We start from the raw sequence: 20,157 nt of genomic DNA on the forward strand, positions 1-20,157 counted from the left end.
CAAAGGTCTAATCAAGCCCCTGTATGCGTGAGAGGCGAGCGCTGCCACCTCTCCCCAGCCCCGTCATCTCACCCCAGCCGACACCTGCTGGAGTGCACAAGGACCGAGAGGCTCAAGTGATTGGTGCCGTTCTCCAGGGTCCAGCCAATCATCCACTCTTAACAGCTTGCTGCCTCACAACCGGATATTGCTAATGAGTGGGATTTTTCATTAGGACTGCGAAAGTGGAGGCCCCTCTTTATGAGTCCTATTTGCAGGCCCTTGCTATTAGCCTAGTGCATAATCAAAGGAGTCACGGAGAGAGAGAGAGAGAGCAAGAGGGGGGGAGAAAACAGTGAATAACAAAGCTGACTAGATCAAGCTCTGATGGCCACTTTTTCACTTTTTAAAAAGGCTGGCGGTGAGGTTAATAATTCAGTGAGAAACTTGGGAGCAGTGGGAGGACTGGATGGTCGTTATTCTGAGCTAGAGAACTCATTTAAAAGTAGAGGCAGGGAAGCTCTCTAGCAGGGCTGCACCCTCCCTGTTTGCCCCCTCTCTCAAGAGCCGTCTTCATGGAGACGACGTTTCGGGAAGCGGCCCCACACTTTCCCCACTCTCTTACCCGACGGACGAGGGGGCAGGAGCAGACAGGATGTCCGAGTGAATGTGCGTGTGGGTGCCTCAGTAGCCTGGGTGAGTGGCAGCTCCTCTGTGCCCTCTGTCAGCACCCGAGTGATGCCCTCTCCTTGAGCCGCAGCTATAAAAGCGCGGAGTGTCATGGATGCTGTGGGGCTGCGGCTGAGTTCGGACCAGAGCCGGACTGGAGTCGCCGAGCCGTCTGAGCAGAAAATCTATTAGAGTCCTCCTGGCAGCTCAACCAGATGTGGAAATGATTGGGTGTCTCATTGCAACGGCGGAGCACATTATCTCGCATTGAATTGAAATGGTGCATGAAAATAGAAGATTATCTATGAAACAATAAAATCTTCTAAGTGCTGCACATTTAGAATGAAATGCAGCCGTACTGCTGAGGGAAACCAGGCATCAATAAACAAGGTTAATATACAGTGAGCGACAGAGAAGCATGGGTTCATCTCTGGCACACCCTGCCCTGATTAATATGGCGAGTCGCCCATGAAACACCAGAAAAAGATGCTTTTTCCCGCCTGTCTGTGGTTTAATCACCATTCGCCTCTTGTCAGCCAGGCAGGGAGGGTGGTGGTGAGTGACGGGTGGAGACCAAGGGGGTGGGGTGGGGGCGGCCGAGGGGGTAAATAGATAAACAGCAGGCTGGTGTCAGCCGGCGACATTCTCTCATTAGCACTGACAGAGCCCCCCTCTAACCCCCTCCACATCCACCCTCCACCCCAGCCCTCACACACACCCCCGCCTCTCCACCCCAGCTGGCTGACACCTCCTTATCTCTGGCTCGGGAGCGTCGCCGTGCTGGGCTGGATGCTGCGGCGGCTCAGAGTAATGGAACACGTTGGTTAGTGCTGCTGCTGCTGTTGCCGCGTCTCCGCCTGCCCGCCTGCCCGCCTGCCTGCCTTCGAGTCGGGCTGAGCTGAGCTGAGCTGGGGCGGGCTATCAGTGACAGGTCGTCCCTGGGTGTTGTGCTAAGCCCTGGGTGAATGTAGCCTGCTGAGAGCACACAGCACTGGGGCTGACATCTCTAGCAGAATAAAAGCTCTCGTTGGTGAACTCAGAGTTCTGCTAGTTTTTCCAACACGCATCCTGGAAAACATCCTTCACTTGGAGCACAATATTTATCTATCTGGTAGCCGGATGCAGTATCCAAAGACTTGGAAATCATTATCAAATGATCAATTATCAAACCATGATGTTCTTGTCTTGGTTCAGACAAGGCTAGAGGTGTCTGGGGGAAAATCGTGCGCTTGAGGTTAGGTGTTTGAGGACTGGCTCTCACCTGGCAATCTTGTCGCTGCAGGACATGGTGAGCAGCCTCTCGCCCTGAAGGACGCCGTCCCACGTCTGGATGGTGTTGCTGGAGCGCACAGGAATGGTGCCCTCTCCCGACTCGATCTTGGTCCGCAGCTGCCCACGGGCCTTGCGGTTGGGGTGCCGGTCCCCTTGGTCTGTGTAAGGAGGAGAAGGAACAGTGAACAGTGAGAGAAGAGAAGGCTGCCTTTGGGATGTGTGGAGCTTTCAGAGGCTGGAAATATGAGCCTCGCAGTATTTTCACAATTCCTTGGGATTCACAGCCCAGTGAGCTCCATCAATCTAAAGACGAACGGGCAGCGCACACTCGTGGGACGGTTGCGGCTCTGTGATGGACTATCACAGCAGAAGCGTGGCCCTGTATGATGGAATTCAGCTGCACGACAAATGACTCAAATATGACACTCGACCAGGGGGTAATCAACAACAGGGAAACGAGGCCGAGCTTTCCAGCTAATTAAAACGATGGAGATAATTTGTTTAATACAAGCAGCTGGACATCTGAATGAAAGCTTAATTAAAAGAGACTAATCATATGAATGCAAACATGACTATTTAACTGAATTCAATTTTGAGTGTTCAAGGCTGAACTTTCTTTTTTTTTCTCTCTTGATGCATGAATAACAGCCAGTCAGACAATCAAATGGAACCAGAACGGCTCAAATGGAGCTCTGTTTTGTACGATGCTCCAGAGGTTGCTACAACAGCTGTTGTTTTGTGCAGAGCCAACAGTGCTGGATTGTTCTAAGCAGGTGAATCATACAATAGGTTGTACAACAGACGTTACTCAACACTGTAGAGTCTACAGCATGCAAGACCAGTAAATAAGGACCACATGCTGCTAGTACATGAACAGGCTGTAGTTGGGCATAGTGTTATGTTTTCAAGTGTCTGAACACTGTGTTTATGTTCTACTAATGCTAAAGTATTGTGGATGCGCCTCGTGTTCCTACCCTCGACCCCAGCCTCATGAGGGGAGAAGATGCGGGCGTCTCCGCAGGGCGAGGTGCTGATGTAGAGGTGGAACTGCACGTTGTCCTTCAGTCTGTAGCCGTGCTTGTCACACCGCGTGAAGATGGACTTCTGCTGGTCCTCTTTACTGGCACTGAGGGAAACAAAATTCCAATAATCAAAACAAGTTGATGTCACCTTAAAGGAACACGCCAAATTTTTAAGGAATAAGTTCTTATCGAACTCTGGTGTAGATGGGAAATAAGCCCATTTTCCAAAAAGGTTGGCGTGTTCCTTTAAAAACCAATTAATGATGACTTCTAATGATGACACTGTCCTACATTCGAACTTGGAAGTGGAGCTCTTTCAACACAACCGATCTGCAACAACTAGTCTGAAGCACAGGACAGGAATGCACACACAGCTTTGCTCCCCACTGGGCTCTTACCAGAGGAAGAACTCCAGCTGAGTGTAAAGGTAGCGGATGAGCGAGCGACGGGCGATGATCTCGGCGTGGCAGTCGTTAAGCGCCAGACCGCGGTCACTCATGTACTCGCCGTTTATACACTTGGTCCCTGTGGAGACGCAGATCACCTGGGCCTCCTTCACATCAGTGCCTGGGGGAGACCGTGGTGGAGAGGAGGGTGGGAGAGGTTCAGCAAAGCTTACATATCGCTCACCCATTAATCACAACACTCACAACTTTAACAGGTAATCCTGTTACTGAAAAAAAGCAACAAAAAAAAACATTGTGCTTCACTGATTTCTTTTGTTAGCCATTTCCCCGCTGCTTGCTTAGGATGCTGTTTTGCAGCCAGACTGCAGACCACTGAACCTAGCCATTAGATGAGGAAGCAAAGCGTACCTGTTGTCATGACGACCCCTGCCAGAACTTTCCGCCGTGCGTGGGGGGATGTGAAGTTGTCTGTCAGCTCGCTGAACTTGTCCACCACCAGACGGGAGACTGCATCGGCTAGAACCTGAGACACCGCACGGTCATGAAAAACACGCTGAGCAAAACCAAGCTACATTAAGCCTTCTCTTCCACAGGCAATGCTAAAGCTGACAGAGGACACATGCTGAAAAACACTGGCAACAAAGACAAGGCACAACTGTCTAGAAAGTTCATTGGAAAGTTGGCATTTCAGGGAAATAATGGTATATATTACCCATTTCTACATTTTTTATATAAATTAAATAATTGTAATGAGCACTGGGGAAAATAACAATGCCTAGATAAGACATAAATGGTAAAATAAATGTAATTTCTGGAGACAGCCCAAAAAAGCATTAAAAACCAGTGAAAAGCTTTTTTCTCTCTTGACAGTGCCCTTAACTTTCACTCTCTTTTTCATCCATTGCTAATATGGCAGAAAATGATTATACCCACTGAAAGCTCAATGGCTGAGTGGGCGCAAATTAAAGAGATTAGTCCAGTTTGAGTTCCAGAGCACTTGGGAATCATTTGCATGTGGACTGATCGTCTGACTCGGGAATGCAGCATCGGTGACAGGGGGCGTCACAAAAATGTTGGTGCGAGTCCATAAGAGGCGATAGAAAAAAAAAAGGAAAGCTTGCAAGCAACCAGGGGGCATTTTGCTAAGCGCTCCATCACTACACATTTCCATGCTTTTCTAATTAGCGGGGACGCGATGGAGGGCACCTCTGAGCACAGTTGAAGGTAAATTAAATAAATATTAACAGACAGAGAATTAATTGGTCAATTAGGGGGTGCCACTTCTACCGTGGGAGAAGCTGAGAGAAAGAGAGAGAGAGACGGGCAAATCTGTGACAGGCGGAGAAAAAATGGGCTACGGAAGGTGGCGGTGGTGGTGCTGGGGGGGCAGCATGGAGAAAAGCCATCCTCCCAGAGAGAGATAAAGAAGGACATGGGCAGCAATGCTCTTGTGCTTTTTGACGGACCACTGTGCGGTCAATCTGCCATGGGCTGCTTAGCCTTGACCTCTGCCTGTATCTGGACGACCCCTAGGCGTATAAGGCGATGACACCGTATATACAGCAACCTCCATTCCCCTCACGCCCCTGCTGTCCAGCCCTCAAACAACCCCCCTTCCTGCCTTCCAGTGAAATACATTTGTTCCTGTTATCTGACCGTGGATAAAGCTTTATTGGCAGTATGTTCTGCAAACAGGAATCTGATCATGACGCGTGTCAGATTAAACAGTGTGCTATTTTAACTGGACCTGTCAGGCGGACAGAGAACGAGAGAGAGAGAGGGAGGGGGAGAGAGAGAGAGAGAGAGAGAGAGAGAGAGAGAGAGAGAGAGAGAGAGAGAGAGAGAGAGAGAGAGAGAGAGAGAGAGAGAGAGAGAGAAAAAGAAAGAGCAACCATCTAGACAAAACAGCCCACTGGCATGACCCTGCTGCACACTGGAGTAAATGGTCTGTGGTGGAGTAAATGGTCTTGTTTTAACATATGAGTGGCAGAGATGTTCATTTAGATTGCCGTATTCTCATAGTGCTGGTTTATAAGGGCCAACGGGATTAGAGGACAGGATTAGGAGATGTGCTCACAGAAAAAAAAAGGAACGCATTTCACTGATCTGCCAAATCATTCAGTTTCATCCATTTCAAAGCCTGGCCAAACTTTATATCAATCCATCTTCATTTGCAATCTCTGCTTCAGAGAGCCAAGAAGACAGAGGAAGATGAGGCAGCCTGACAGGAAGCCCACCCAGCCTTTGATAAGAAGACGAGGAGTTCAGGAACATCAATGGAGAAACAAAGAGGTGGTAAACTGATGGATAGGGACGTCACTAATCTGCTCAGAAGGCATCAAATGAAATGGCATCATTTAAAGGCATGGAGATCCAAGGCCTATTCATCTCCTCAATTCCATTTGAACAAATCATTTTCAAAGTCAATGCAATATCTTGTGAACTTCCAGTATGGAAGCATTTTTTTTTTTTTTTTTTTTTCTTTTTTAAAACCCATATCTCTTGGGACTGTGATTCGCTTTGCTGACTACAGTATAAATAATTGATAGACTAGAAACTTTCTTGAAACTATATATATAATGTATTTTAGAATCTAAAACACAAAAGGAAAGTTTTGTGCCTTAACATCCATTATGCAACAAGTAGGCCTAGTTTCTGGAGTGTCTAAGAATTTGTATCCCATTTTGTTGGGATTGACTGGAGATTCTGTTTGGAGTTCCTTGCGAAGGGCCTTTCTTTATTGTTTTTGGGGCGAAAGGGAAGGAGGGGGTGAGGAGTGGGTTCTTACCTGTGGGAGGTGCAGCTGGAGGCCCTCTCTGGGGATGGGCTGGCGGGAAGGTGTCTGGTCCAGCTGCATGTTGAAGAGGGCAGAGAGGGCTGCCTGAGCCGCCCGGGCTTTGGCCAGCTTCTTGTTGCGGCCCGAGCCCTCGAACGTCTGCGCGTCCACCGTGACGGACATGACAAAGTTCTTTGCGTGGCTCTCGCCGCTTTCCGAGACAAACTCGTACTTGAGACCCGGCCGCAGCTCGTTGAGGATCATGACGGGGTTCTTGCCACTGGAGGGTGAGCTGAAGCTGGATGGGGGCGGCAGCGGCGCCTGCGCCAGGCTGTTGGTGCCCGCGCCGGCCGGTGGCATGGGGTACTCGCCCAGCGCGCCCAGCGATCCGTTGCCATTGGAGCCCAGGTAGAAGGAGTCCTCCGGTGGTGCGGGTGTCTCAAAGCCGTTGAAGAGCATGTCCGGGAAGTCAGCCTGGTCCGAGGTGAAGTCCGTGTTGACCGTGAGCGTGCGGCCCATGGCCAGGTGCGCCTCCGAGGCGTTGGGGAACTGCACGAACGAGCGCAGCGCCTTCTCGGCCGCGTTCAGCTTGGCCTTCTTCTTGGTGGGGCCCGAGCCCTCGAACTGCTGGCCGTTGACCTCCACGGTCATGACGAAGACGGGCGCGTGCACGGGGCCCGTCTGCGACAGCAGCTTGTACTGCAGGCCCGGCTTGATCTCGTTCAGCTGCATCAGCGCATTCTTGGGCAGCACTGGCCCTGGCGTTTTCTTGCGCTTCTTGGGCCTGAACTTGGAGTGCGCGTGGCCATTATTGCCCTCCTCCAGGGGCCGCTTGCGGCTGCCCCCGCCTGCGCCGCCGTTGGGGAGCTGCTCGGCCACGGCGGCCCCCTCCTTGGAGGAGACGTTGTCCAGGTTGCGGTTTTCCTTTACGTCGGTGCTGCACGAACCTGCGGTGCCCAGAAAGAGTAACTTACAACGCCTTCGTTGCAGGATCTTGTAAATGTAAAATTTATAGATTCCTTTATTGCTCTTTGTAACAGAACAAGTGATGTGTGTCCCTCCTCTCCCTTTTTGTTATTGTGTTTTGCTTTTGGTCTATTTCTGGAACAGACGGGTGACAGTTTTGCTTGGGGGGCCTAACTCTGACTACTGAGTTCAAACATCAGCTAATAAAGGCAAATACTTTTGGAACTGCTCTATACCCTTTTTTGTTGAACAGAAAGAATAATTAAAACAATTAGACAAGATTATGAACTATGAAATTCTAAATTATCATAATGATTGGGCTTTAATTAGCAGTATACTTTGGGCATTTGCTACGCAACTAATGGCTCATTTAGAGATATTAATCATTTTTATTACACAATCAGAGAAAAAGTGCATGGCATGGTAGTAAATTTAAATGGTGAGTTCTTCAACACCCAAACTAATGAGAACGAAACCATATGGGAAATTTCTTCTAAAAGAACATGGAATGATGTATGCTTGCAGTGTGCCATGCATTTCTACTCTCTACTGTCTTATGTTCTGAAATAGGCTACTTTCTAAAGGAATAAGTAATAACATTGTGCATGCTCCATAAAGGAAGGCATCAGGGACTCTTAACAGGGAAAGAATCCTAAACTCCATGATGAAGCTAAAGTGAGACCTGCTGCCTGATGGGATGGATTAGCTGCAGTGTTTAGTGCTGACTGAGGTATTTAGACTTCACACAGTGGAGGTGAGAGGCTGGGGGTTAATCTGCATACACTCCTCAGGTCTCAACTACACTTTCGGTTTCACACACACACACTCTCTCTCTCTCTCTCTCTCTCTCTCTCTCTCTATATCTTAAAGTCCTATCCCTTTGCATTTTGTTTTTATGAGTTTCCCCTTAACACCTGGTAAAAAAGTGTCTTTTTCATGTATAATAAAACATTCCTATCAACAGATTTATATAGGGACAGGGTGTAGACAGGGTGTAGGCTTCTATTTAAAAGAAAGAACTATTCAGCGGAACACACATCATCATGCTCTGTTGACAAAGTTGATGGAACTTTGGCTAAATTTTCATTTATAACATCCTCCAGCAAAAGCTAGATAGGTTACTCCTTTCGGTGCTCAAGTAAAGAGAGAACCGCCCGTGAGAGAGGAGGAAGGAGGAGGGGGAGGGGAGGTGGGGGGGGGGAGGAGGAGGGTATTTGTGGAGGCAAGAGAGCTGGACAGAGTGTGAAGAAGGGCTGAAAGGAAAAACACATCAGGAGAATGAGGAGGGAGACAGACAGAGAAGAAGAGAGAGATATATGATGGGAAAAGGCAAAGAGAGATGGAGAGAATACAGAGCAGAGAATACAAAGACAGGGAATACAACAAGCCCAAATAAATCATTTCCCACTCTCTTTTCACACACACACACACACACACACACACACACACACACACACAGATACATAAACACAAACACGGATAGAACCTGGCCTCAGATCAGAGCAGAGCTTCTCCAACATCTTTCTCATCTCATCAAAGCCCATCTATATCTCTCTGACATTTACAGCATTGGAGAGAAAAAAGAAAATCTCCTCGAGACTAAAAACACATGTTGATGTGGCAAACTAGAGCTGAGCAAATGCCCCAGTTCTGTTGCATAAGATAGTTTCAGATCTGAGCTCCTCAGCTGCATTCTGTCAACTTCAAAACACAGCTGAACCCTGAACTTCCCAAAGTAGCTGATAATCACCGTCTAACTCCATTTTCCGTGCATATTAAAATGGAGGGCACATCCCAGAAGCGAGAAAGTGGAGAGGAGATCTTAAGAAATGAGAATGAGGAAACTTCCCACAAGTTCTGTAGAAGCAAAGGGGCTTTATGAAGCCTCTTCCGGAGAGTTCCCTGTCTGTCAGAAGCGATGTGTGGCACAGGAGTTTGTTTAGGAGAAACAAGATGAAAGAATGAGAGCAAGAAAGCAGCCGAGGGAAAGAGAATTAATTATTATGTGAGCTTATTCAGCTACCTTATGTGTTTGTGTCTGTGTACGCTTACTTTAATCTATAATCTAAAACTGACCATAAATGCCCTTGAATACCAAGAAGCATACACTCCACTGTGTCATTCATTTGATGCATCTTCATGGCATGAGAGCTATCTGATGTGTGAGTATGATATAAAATACATAATATGTTTTGGTGGGCATTCAGACAATCAAATACACACAGGGGCAAACTGCCACAGCAGCTGGAGGAGGCACAGTGAGTGGGGTATGTGTCTGCAGGAGCGGGAGGACGTCCAATCCTGCCATCACACCAACACATTCCACAACCAGGGAGGCATGCTAGTGCATATCCCCAACATGAAAGTGTATGTCTTGGTTTGTGTGTATGACAGCCACAAACATTCACATGTGCCTGACGTGACATTTCTGTGCTTTGTTCAAACACAACAGGCATACGCACAAGCCAACAAGGTCTCTCTCTCTCTCTCTCTCTCTCTCTCTCTCTCTATATATATATATATATATATATATATAAACAGCCATAAATATTCACAAAAACACATGCCTCATGTCTGACATGACATTACTGCGCTTTCTTCTAATGCTGCTGGCATATCCATCCAACCATATACCGACCATGTGAGGAGATGGCTGTTACTTGCTACTACAGCATGTTACAGGGCCCACCCACAACCTTGGCAACACCCTCAATCTAGTCATTTCTAGAGGGATAGAAGTCACAGACTTATCAGTAAATGATATAAATATGTCTGATCATTATTGTGTATCTTTTAATATAGTACTACTACATACTTAAAAAATTCATCCCGAAATTGCAATCAAATCGCGACTCTTGGACATTAGAGCAGAACAGCAGTTCATTGCTCTTATAGACTCCATAAATTTAGATATTTTACATCATCCAATTGATCAAATGGTAGAGGCTCTCAATCATGAACTAGGTGTTCTGCTTGACAGAGTGGCACCCTTAAAGACTAAAAAAAGGCCCTATAGCAAACTGACACCTTGGATGAACGAAAATATCCATGATCTAAAAAGATCTTGTAGAAAAGCTGAGAGAACATGGAGAAAAACTAAGTTACAGGTTCACCGTGCCACTCTAAAAGAAAAAAATAGCAAATTATAATAGAGCTATTCGGAATGAGAGAAGGAACCACTTCTCTAAGGTAATTGCTGAAAACAGTGGAAACACTAGGTGTTGTTCTCCACCATTGATAAGCTATTGCATCAAACAACTTTTGATACACTCAGTCAGGCATCCTCTCTAAGATGCGAAGAATTTGCAGACGTCTTCAAAAAACAAAGTAATTTCTATAAGGGAGGCTATTGGTAACATAGGTAACATGTTTGATAGTGCACCCAAAATTAAGGTTTTTTAGCACTATTACTCAATCTGAGCTTAGTAAAATTATAACTCAAACCGGCTCCTCAACATGTGCTTTGGATCCAATCTCTACTAGATTCCTCAAAAATGTATATGATAGCTTAGCTCCCTTTATTCTCAAGATAATAAATACCTCATTAGAAACAGGTATATTTCCAACTGCTTTTAAAACCGCTGTTGTGAAACCTTTACTTAAAAAGTCGAATCTTGACCATACTAATCTAAGCAACTACAGGCCTATATCAAACCTACCGTTCCTGAGCAAAGTACTTGAAAAAGTCGTTTGTAATCAGTTAAATACCTTCCTCAACGAAAACAGTATCCTTGAAAAATTCCAATCAGCTTTTAGATCAAATCACAGCACAGAAACGGCTCTAGTGAAAAAATAGTAAATTATCTTAGACTGGCTACTGACTCAAACAAAGTCTCAATCCTTATTCTTCTAGATTTGAGTGCGGCATTTGACACTATTGATCATAGCATCCTAATTCACCGCCTTGCCAAGTGGGTGGGTCTCTCTGATAATGTTCTAAACTGGTTTCAAACCTACATTACTGGCAGAGATTTTTATATCAGTCTAGGAGATCATGTGTCTGTAAAACATGACTTGCCTTTTGGTGTGGCCCAGGGGAGCTGCCTTGGTCCCCTGCTCTTTTCCCTTTACAGTATATGCTTCCGTTGGGAAACATCATCAAGTCAGCATAATGTAAACTTCCACAGCTACGCAGATGATACCCAATTGTATATTTCTGTGGAGCCAACTAACCCAGATGGCCTTTGCTCCCTCACTGCATGCCTAACCTCCATTAATCAGTGGATGAGCAAAACATTTTTGAAACTAAATGATGACAAAACAGAGGAACTTTTGGTTGGACCAAAACCAAAGCGAGACATTGTTCTTAGTAATCTGGGGAACTTGGTGCACCAGGTCAAACCAAAAGTAACAAGCCTCGGTGTCATCTTAGATGCAGAGTTAAGTTTTAAGTCCCATATCAGTAAAGTTACTCAGACCGCCTATTTCCACCTGAGAAACATTGCCAAAGTGCAGCCCTTTTTAACTCAACAAGATGCAGAAAAACTAATTCACGCCTTTATCACTAGCAGGTTAGACTACTGCAATGCACTTTTCACTGGTCTTCCCAAAAAACATCTAAAGAAATTGGCACTCATACAGAACTCTGCGGCTAGACTTTTAACTAAGACCAAGAAGAGAGAACACATCACCCCTGTGTTGGCTGAAATGCACCGGCTCCCTGTTTCCTATAGAATTGATTTTAAGGTTATGTTAGTTACTTACAAAGCTCTGAATGGCATAGCACCTTCATATATCTCTGAGCTTTTAATATCTTATCAACCACAAAGGAAACTTAGATCATCCAATTCTAATCTTTTAATTGTACCCAAAGTGCTCCACAAGCAAAGTGGAGAAGCTGCTTTTATCCATTATGCCCCAAAACTATGGAACACCCTGCCTCTGTACATCAAGCAGACGAGTTAACTTATCTTATCCTGTAGACTACTTTTTCATATTATTCTACATCTGCTGCCATTGGAGGGCGCAGCCAGCCAGAAGCAGATGGGCTCCCCCTATTAGAGGATAATTCCGGTGTGATTTTGACCTAAAAGTGTGTTGAAACGAGTGTGAACGTATGTCTCATAGCTCACCTCGGCTTGTCCCCTGCACTCAGAAATCTGGCGCTAGTTAGCCAATGCTACCAACACAGTGTTTCGTTGTGGTGCCTCGGGCATCGGCCTAGCCATGCAAATAAATCACTGTTTTACACCATTTACGAGGCTCAAAGTAGCTCCATACTTCATTGGTAGACTTCCGAGGGCCTTGACATTTAAAACGAGACATAGAGAACTTTGAAAAAGCACTGGTAGTTTATTTACAAGACGATTTATACAGACAGTACCTTAAGGAATTTTACCGTTCGACGCCATCTTGAATTTAGTCACGATAAGTCGAGCGACGAGTACGAACTAACAGGTATGATAAGGGATCAGATTCCAAAAATAATTCTGTGAAAATGCATGGATTCCAGTTGCTGCTACGGAAGTGATTTATTTGCATGGCTAGGCCGATGCCCGAGGCACCACAACGAAACACTGTGTTGGTAGCATTGGCTACCAACTACTAACTAACTACTAACTAGCGCCAGATTTCTGAGTGCAGGGGACAAGCCGAGGTGAGCTATGAGACATACGTTCACACTCGGTATCATGTTTCAACACACTTTAGGTCAATATCACACCGGAATTCTCCTTTAAGTCAGGTTCTGCTCAAGGTTTCTTCCTGAAATTTGGGGTTAAGGCTGCCAGTCTTGAATGTCTGTGTATAAAGTCAAATAAATTGCGACATATGCTAATAACAAGCTAAGGCTGGCTGCTTGGAGTCCGCATCAACGGGGCCTAAGCATTTGTTAGCCTAGGCATTTGTCAGCAAAGCCTTTATATATCTATAGTAGTATAATAGTATTCCTGATATGTTGCTGATTGGATCATAAACGGCCACAGCAACAAAGGGGAATGACTGACTCTTCTCTAATAACTGTGTTACATGTTATTTTTTATATTTCTGATATGTTGCTGATTGGATCATAAACGGCCACAGCAATGAAGAAAAGTGAAAGTGATTGATAATGACCGACTGACTATTATTGTGTTACATGCTCCAAATGTAAAGCACTTTGAGCTGCATTCTGTGTATGAAAGGTGCTATACAAATAAAGCTTATTATTATTATTATTATTATTATTATTATTATTATTATTATTATTATTATTATATCTGCCCATCCCTCCATCCATCCCTCCATCCATCCCCTATCGTTCTCCTTCATCACTGGCACCATCTGCTGCTTCCCCTCTCTCTGCTCAGAAGAGGGGCGCACATCAGCCCTCCTCACTCCCCCTGCCCCTCCACAGCACTGTCCTCCTGGGGAGCCACTTAAATTATCCATGGCAGAGAGGGGGCAAGAGCCAGGCTCCAGGTCATTTGCAGCACACAGAATAATTTATGCTTTCAGAGTGGTAATTATCATGACAACCTGCGGGGCAGTAGTCTCTGTTTCTGATTTGTGTGTGCATTTGTTGTGTGTGACTGTGTGTGTGTGTGTGTGTGTGTGTGTGTGTGTGTGTGTGTGTGTGTGTGGTTGCTGTGCTTACAGCTAGCAGCTGAGGCACACAAGGACATGGGTAGGGAGGGATGGGGTGAGCCACTCATGAGGCTGAAACTGCTGTTGAAGGTTGAAGCGGTGTTCGTAATCTGCCTTTTAGCATAGTGTCAGCGTTCTGCTTGGCCAGGGCCAGGGCTCGTGGTGGATCTGATCACATTTGTCACCTGAGCAAGGGGTCCGCCACAGCGCACTGACAGGCCAGCACCACAGGGGCCACGGCCACATTTGTTCCCTTGCACTATCCGCCCCCACCTCCTCTTTCTCATCTGAGCCCAGCCCTGCTCAGAGATATGTGCAATTTGGAGGAGTGTGTGCATCACATTACTGCATCGCTGTGCACTGCACCCAACAGCCTAACCTGCTGAAGCAAAAACACTTCAGGACATCCAATAATCTGTACCGAATACAACATGGACAACAATGGACTCCTCACTATGCAACCGCTTGTTAGGATATGTTAGCGCTTGCCTCAGCGAGAGCAGCAACAGCCCGGCATGGTGGTGTATCTGTGATGAATCTAAATAGGGACCTGTCAGATTCACTTCCGAAGGTGGGGGGCTGGGGCTCGTGCGTGCGTGCGTGCGTGCGTGCGTGCGTGCGTGCGTCTGTCTGTCTCTTAACAAATGGCCCCTCGTTCCCATTGTCAGCGGGGCTGTGCTGAGGAGACTGAGTGACTTGACAATGGAGGCAGCGCTTCAGCACCGTCGCCGTCTCAGCATCCATCTTTTAATGCAGAAATGTCTATTCATGTCTATTCATCTGGGCGCTGAATATCCCATAGATGAAGTCTTTTAAAGGGCTCAGATCAAATATGGCCTGTTCCTATACGCTGCTGCCTGATCAAAATCTGATGGAAAAATATCTATTAACTTGTGATATCTAGAAGGTAGCATTCGGCCAGAAAATACTGTGCTAATCTTGAAGCTCTCCAACAGGAAACCAAATGGATATGGGTGGATATTCTAATTACTTTTTCTTCAACAATGTGCTTCAGGAAGTTAAAGTCAGTAAAAGTTGACTTTTCCCTATTCCCTTGGCCACCATAGTTGGACAGATTATATGGCTAGCACAGAAACATTCCTAAATCTGGGCCCAAGTTATTAAAAGGCCACAGGAGATGTGTGGTGAACTAGCTCATAGTCGTAAAGATATTCGCTATAAAACAGCCATTAAGCCATTTCAGAATCACTAAGATTTTACGTAGTGTTTACATTTGATCACGTGGGAACTAGCGAGTTGAATTTAGAGTGAAGGATCAAGATTTAGCTCCAATTTCATTTACAGCTATACATTCACATGAGTTTACACAAAAGTATAGAGTGTCAAGCAACTGTAGGTAATGTTATGTTGGCTACTAAATATGTATGTGTGTGTTGGAGTTGGAGACACTCACTCATGTTCTCCTCCTCGTCAACATCCATGCTGAAGAGCTTCTGCTGCCCCCGGGCCTGACGAGCTCCCGCTCGACCTGCAACATACAACACACCACAGCACCATCAGGCCAGTACACACACACACACACACACACACACACACACACACACACACACACACACACACACACACACACACACACACACACAGACACACACACACAGACACACACACATCAAAGCACAAACACACCGGACAAAAATAAATCATGAAGCACCCAACAAAGATTTGACTCATCTTTATGTCTCAGACAGACAGCATTCTACCACATACACCTTGGCAAGTGTAAACCTCAATGCATATGTGTACATCCCGACACACACACACACAAACGCTCAAAGTTAAATGGGCATGCTGCCTTTGGCGGGTGACGGCCAAGTTGGGCGGTGATAAAGAGCCTGGGCAGAGGAGGCGAGCGAGTGGAAATGAGAAAGTGCTGGCGACGAGGTTAAGCCTACAGTAAGTGAATAAATATTCAGCAGAGGAAACTAATCTCCCAGAGAGAGGGCCGCGGCTGACAGGCCGTAATAGCAGGAGCAGTCTATTGTGACTTTAATATCCATTCGATTAGACCTCATTTCGGCTGCCTCGCAGGGAAAATATACCGCTATCGACATCAACAGGCTTTCAGTTCCCAGACGACATGGATGCAGAAAGGCATCAAAGGGAAATGACGTATGTATGTAATAGAAATTGAGATGGCATGGAAAATGTACATATCCAATATACAAAGGGGAGTGCTTCCTGCCTTTACTCTGCATATACATTTGTTGACTTCCCCCTTCAGAAATAGGACCTTAATATAGCTCAAGAAATGCCCGCTGGAGTTGAGTTATTTTAATGCGCTGGGTATACTGTAAACTGTAGCACGTGTGCGGTACTACAGGCAGTCGGAGGGGCCAAACTGACTTAAACAGGTCAAGACTTCAGGATACTGCAAGGAGAAACAAAAGGCAAGTCTTACAGCCCAACTACAATCTATTACACAGTTAATAACTCCCAACAGAGGGAGCAATGGCACAGTCTTAAAGTAACAGCGTGTAGGAATTCCCCATTCCATCGATTTCAATATACTGGGTACCCATTTAGCCAAGTGTAGCATAACAATGAGTTTGTAGTAGTTAATTTAAGGAAAAATAACTGCATCATGTTGCTTTAAGTATTACATGATTTGAGCTTACATATGCTTACATTGTACATATTAGTTTTATCATTGCAAAAAGGGAAGAGGGTGGCTATTGGAACAACCAGTGGAGCACTGTGGCTTCACAGCATAATCCTATGTGTACACACTCCCACCACATCAGTTACAGTACAGCCGCAAAACATGATACTACCCCACGACCACACACACACACACACACACAGATGAGAGGCAACACTGCTGATGAGGCAGAATCCTCCCATGCTGGCTGAGGAGCAGGCGGTGGGTGCCACGGGAGGAGACCTCAGGGCTGGTGGCGACACGGCGGAGCGGAGCTGAGCCGAGCGATTCCACGGCAGATAAAGCAGCTTGAGCTGATGACGGCCCTTCTGCTCGCCCGCGTGCACCATTCCTCACGGCCGACACTTTCTTACGCTGAACTAAATGGGCTAATTAATCTGGGCTAATGGTGGGTGACAGCAAATATGCTACCACAATTATTACCATATTAAAGATTAATATTCCGTGGGAAATTTAAAAAAAAAGAGAGAACAGTGCAGAACTGAGAGGGGTGGGGGCAGCTGGGTGGACTAAGCTGAATTAAAAAGTTTCTCAAGGTCTAGAAGATTCTCTAAAAATCCCCCCCTTTGCTTTTGTCCGTCTCCAAGTGTCTAATGTATTCCTCTAACCTTACATCTCCATTTCCTTTCCTCTGCTGTCCTCTCTCCTATTCTCTCTGTTCCCTCTCTCTGCTGTCCTTTCTCTTATTCTCTTTGTTCCCTCGTTCTTCACCTCCATGTCTGCATGTCCACAGGACTGCCTGTGGCCGAAGCCATTCCCCGTGAGCCTGGCTCGTTCTGGGCCTGTCACTTCTGATTTGCCCTCTGCTGCTGTTACCCCCATTTTTTGTCCATAAATTCATAAGCAGCAATGAGATTGACTTCAATCTACAAGTGGTAGACAAGAGAGCGGGCCGTCGCGGTGCCAGCCCCACTGGGAGTGCAATCAATTTTTCATTTGCGCTCAAAGAGGCCCACACAGCAGGTACCCGCAGCCATGAAGGTCACTGATGAGACGGGTTCACTGCCAGGGGAAGGAATGCTGGGATATCTGAGCTCCAGCATGACACACTTCACCAGGAAAATGTGTGACACCGTTACATTGCTAATCATACCAGACCCCAGGGAGCGAATACGTGGCAGGCGCTAGGACCGTGAGGGAGCGGACACATGGCAGGCGCTAGGACCGTGAGGGAGCCGACCGATCCTGTGGAGTTGGCACTGTCGAGCTGGAGCAGGACTGCGACATGAGCACTGCTAGCTTAGGCACCAGAGCCAGACAGAGCCCGCCTTTGGTGTTAGTTTAGTGAATATTCAGCTTGCACAGAGTCAATAGACTCTGCACCGATGTTTGGTCAGCCCGGTCCAGTCACTCCAGCTCGCTGGCCAGGCACATCAGAGCAAAACCCAGGTGTGTTTTTTTTACTACAATGACAGAGCCAACAGGCAGGAGTCTGGACATTAATACTGGCCAAAACCCACTGTGATTCTCATTTACATGAGGAAAAAAAAAGACAAAATAAAGCAACATCAATGACGGTAGCAGAGAGATTTGTATCTGTCCTTCATCCAGAACAGTTGTGTGGTGCAGTGACAGCAGTGTGCCTGGATGCATTTCCTGTTCATTCCCTGTACGGGAGCCTCTGGGTTTGGCTTTATTAACTCAGTAATGGGGAAAAGAGAAATCACTATACTCAGAACTACCAGCTGCATTCTTCCAGCCACAACAACTCCCAGAGAAAAACAGCACCATAAAAAGGCTTCTACCTCACGCTACCACACTTTTTCAAGCCTTGTGAGCACCCAAGCCTATAGCGACGCATCCCCCATGCTTTCATACTTCACAATTTTAATAACGGAGGCAGAGATGAATGAGCCACTGTCTTCTTTGCCCCATGGCAATTTTGGGATGGGGGGGGGGGGGGTCGGGGGGTTCTCTAACAAGCTCGCCAACACTTGTTCTCAGCCCTGTAAACAGGCGTAAGGAGCTGAGCATAAAGCAGGCGTCTTCCGAGCACAGCGGGATCTCTGACAGCCCGGGAGAGGGCTGAAGGCTTTAACTTGACTCAGCTGACATCAGACGCCGCTCGACGGCTCATCAGATGACAGCGGCGCCAGTAACAGTGTCGTCAGCGGCGGCCGATGAGGAAGGTGCGTCTGAGGATGATGGCAAGCTTTTCACTCAAAATACCTTTAAAGAGCTGGGAGATGAAAAAGCCAAAGCCTACACCCAGATCCGATTTAACAAGGTGTCGTCTCCCATTTGTGACACGCTCGTTTGAATGGCAACAGGTGGAGACAAGCTGCTGGTGATGGGGAGAAAAGGAGACACCCAAATGCGGTTCCAGTTACTGAACGTCACAGTAAAGGTGTAGGTTTTTGAACATTCTAAGTTCCGCAACAATTGAAGTTTCTAAAATTCTATGTTGAATTCAATGAACCCAGATATTCTTTAGAATGTTCATTTCCCAACATTCCCGTCACACCGGTGTGACGGTACTCCTTTAAGGGTTAAAAAGTTAAGAAATTCCGCAGTGTCGCAGTGTGAAGCCAAGATGGTGTAGCGATTGGCCCCTGCCCACCATCTGCCATCACCAAACAACAGAATGTCTTTTTCCACTGCTCCGCAATGGAAGATCAATACTAATTAACTGGTTTTATGATAAAACAAGAGATGAAAGAAGAGATTATAGGGGATCTCTATCCCTCAGTCTGCACTCTTCACACAAAGATTGCAAACAAATCAAATAGCATTTTCTTCATAACCTTACAGCTAAATTAAATCTGCCTTTCTTATTTGACGCTCGGCATTGGACAGAAACTTTACACCAGAGCTTAACTCCACATTCTGATGTTGCCACGGACTGAACTCCAACAGCTCAGTGGGGAACGCGCTTGTTTACATAGAAACAGTCGACAAACTCCTCCATGTTTCATGGAGGAAGCCTTCACAGCAGCCTTTGCTTCATGGTCACAACTGCAAAAAATGATTTTTTATGGAGGCTATGAATGCATCCCATGGAACCCCTCCGAGCGTGATGTGATTTGCTGGTATTGAGCTCCTTCTGGCCGATGCTAGTCATTTCCCCCACGACAGCCCTGCCTGACACTGATGAGGAGATGGAGGGGTGTCATGAGCCGAGCATTTTGCACCTGACACCTGAATTGCTTTCTTACATTTCCTCTAATGCTACCTGTCAGCAGGCTAGCTGCAGCCAGAGCTTTGACCTTTCCCTGGAAAAAAGCTTTAGGGGGGTAAAACTGTTTCCAGACTTGTGTTTTTGGCCGTTTCAGACATCTCAGCCTCTTTTGTCCAGGTTTGATGTCAGACAAGACCGTCTGACTTGTCAGGGGAAAGTGCTGGATAAATGTTTCCCATTTCAAAGGCCTTTCATTCAACTCCAGTGTCGGGCGTGTGCAGCTCGGTGCAATCTGTTTTGACACGTGGGCTGAATTTACAGCACCCTAAGCAGCTCATCGCTCTTTCCCCTGCCACTGCTGCTGAGCAGGTGTGTGTGTGTGTGTGTGTGTGTGTGTGTGTGTGTGTGTGTGTGTGTGTGTGTGTGTGTGTGTGTGTGTGTGTGTGTGAGAGAGTCACTTCAGAGGCTGCGCCCGTCCATCAGTCTTACGGTCATGATGACTGGAAAAAGGAGTATTATTAACACGGGTACAAATACGTCTGCCGCAGAGATTAAAAGGAAAAACACCATCCAACTCATGATTTGTGCAAAAGTCACAGGAAGTCAAAACTTTAGCAGAAGTAGTGCAAGCCTGTTCTATATGAATGGCCCATGGAGAGCCGCCGAGGGACGCAGCAGCCCCAAGCCCTCTATGGCTCACCCAC

General features: G+C 46.5%; 1 protein-coding gene across 6 annotated transcripts in view; it reads right to left on the minus strand.

The window, feature by feature from the left end:
* The window catches only part of adarb1b (adenosine deaminase RNA specific B1b), a 109,496-nt gene that overhangs the window by 6,734 nt on the left and 82,605 nt on the right, over nucleotides 1–20,157 (minus strand). For all 6 annotated transcript variants that reach the window (XR_006026925.1, XM_042081638.1, XM_042081621.1 and 3 more), the window contains 6 exons: nucleotides 15,070–15,144; nucleotides 6,138–7,072; nucleotides 3,758–3,872; nucleotides 3,341–3,509; nucleotides 2,895–3,046; nucleotides 1,910–2,078 (listed from right to left, as the gene is read on the minus strand). Coding sequence is in view for 5 of the 6 variants with exons in the window: in XM_042081614.1 (XP_041937548.1) it covers nucleotides 1,910–2,078; nucleotides 2,895–3,046; nucleotides 3,341–3,509; nucleotides 3,758–3,872; nucleotides 6,138–7,072; nucleotides 15,070–15,144 (1,615 nt within the window). In the remaining variant the exon portion in view is untranslated. The remainder of the gene's footprint in view (nucleotides 1–1,909; nucleotides 2,079–2,894; nucleotides 3,047–3,340; nucleotides 3,510–3,757; nucleotides 3,873–6,137; nucleotides 7,073–15,069; nucleotides 15,145–20,157) is intronic.

The sequence above is a fragment of the Alosa sapidissima genome, chromosome 2 (genome assembly GCF_018492685.1).
Source record: "Alosa sapidissima isolate fAloSap1 chromosome 2, fAloSap1.pri, whole genome shotgun sequence".
In the NCBI taxonomy this organism is placed as follows: domain Eukaryota; kingdom Metazoa; phylum Chordata; class Actinopteri; order Clupeiformes; family Clupeidae; genus Alosa; species Alosa sapidissima.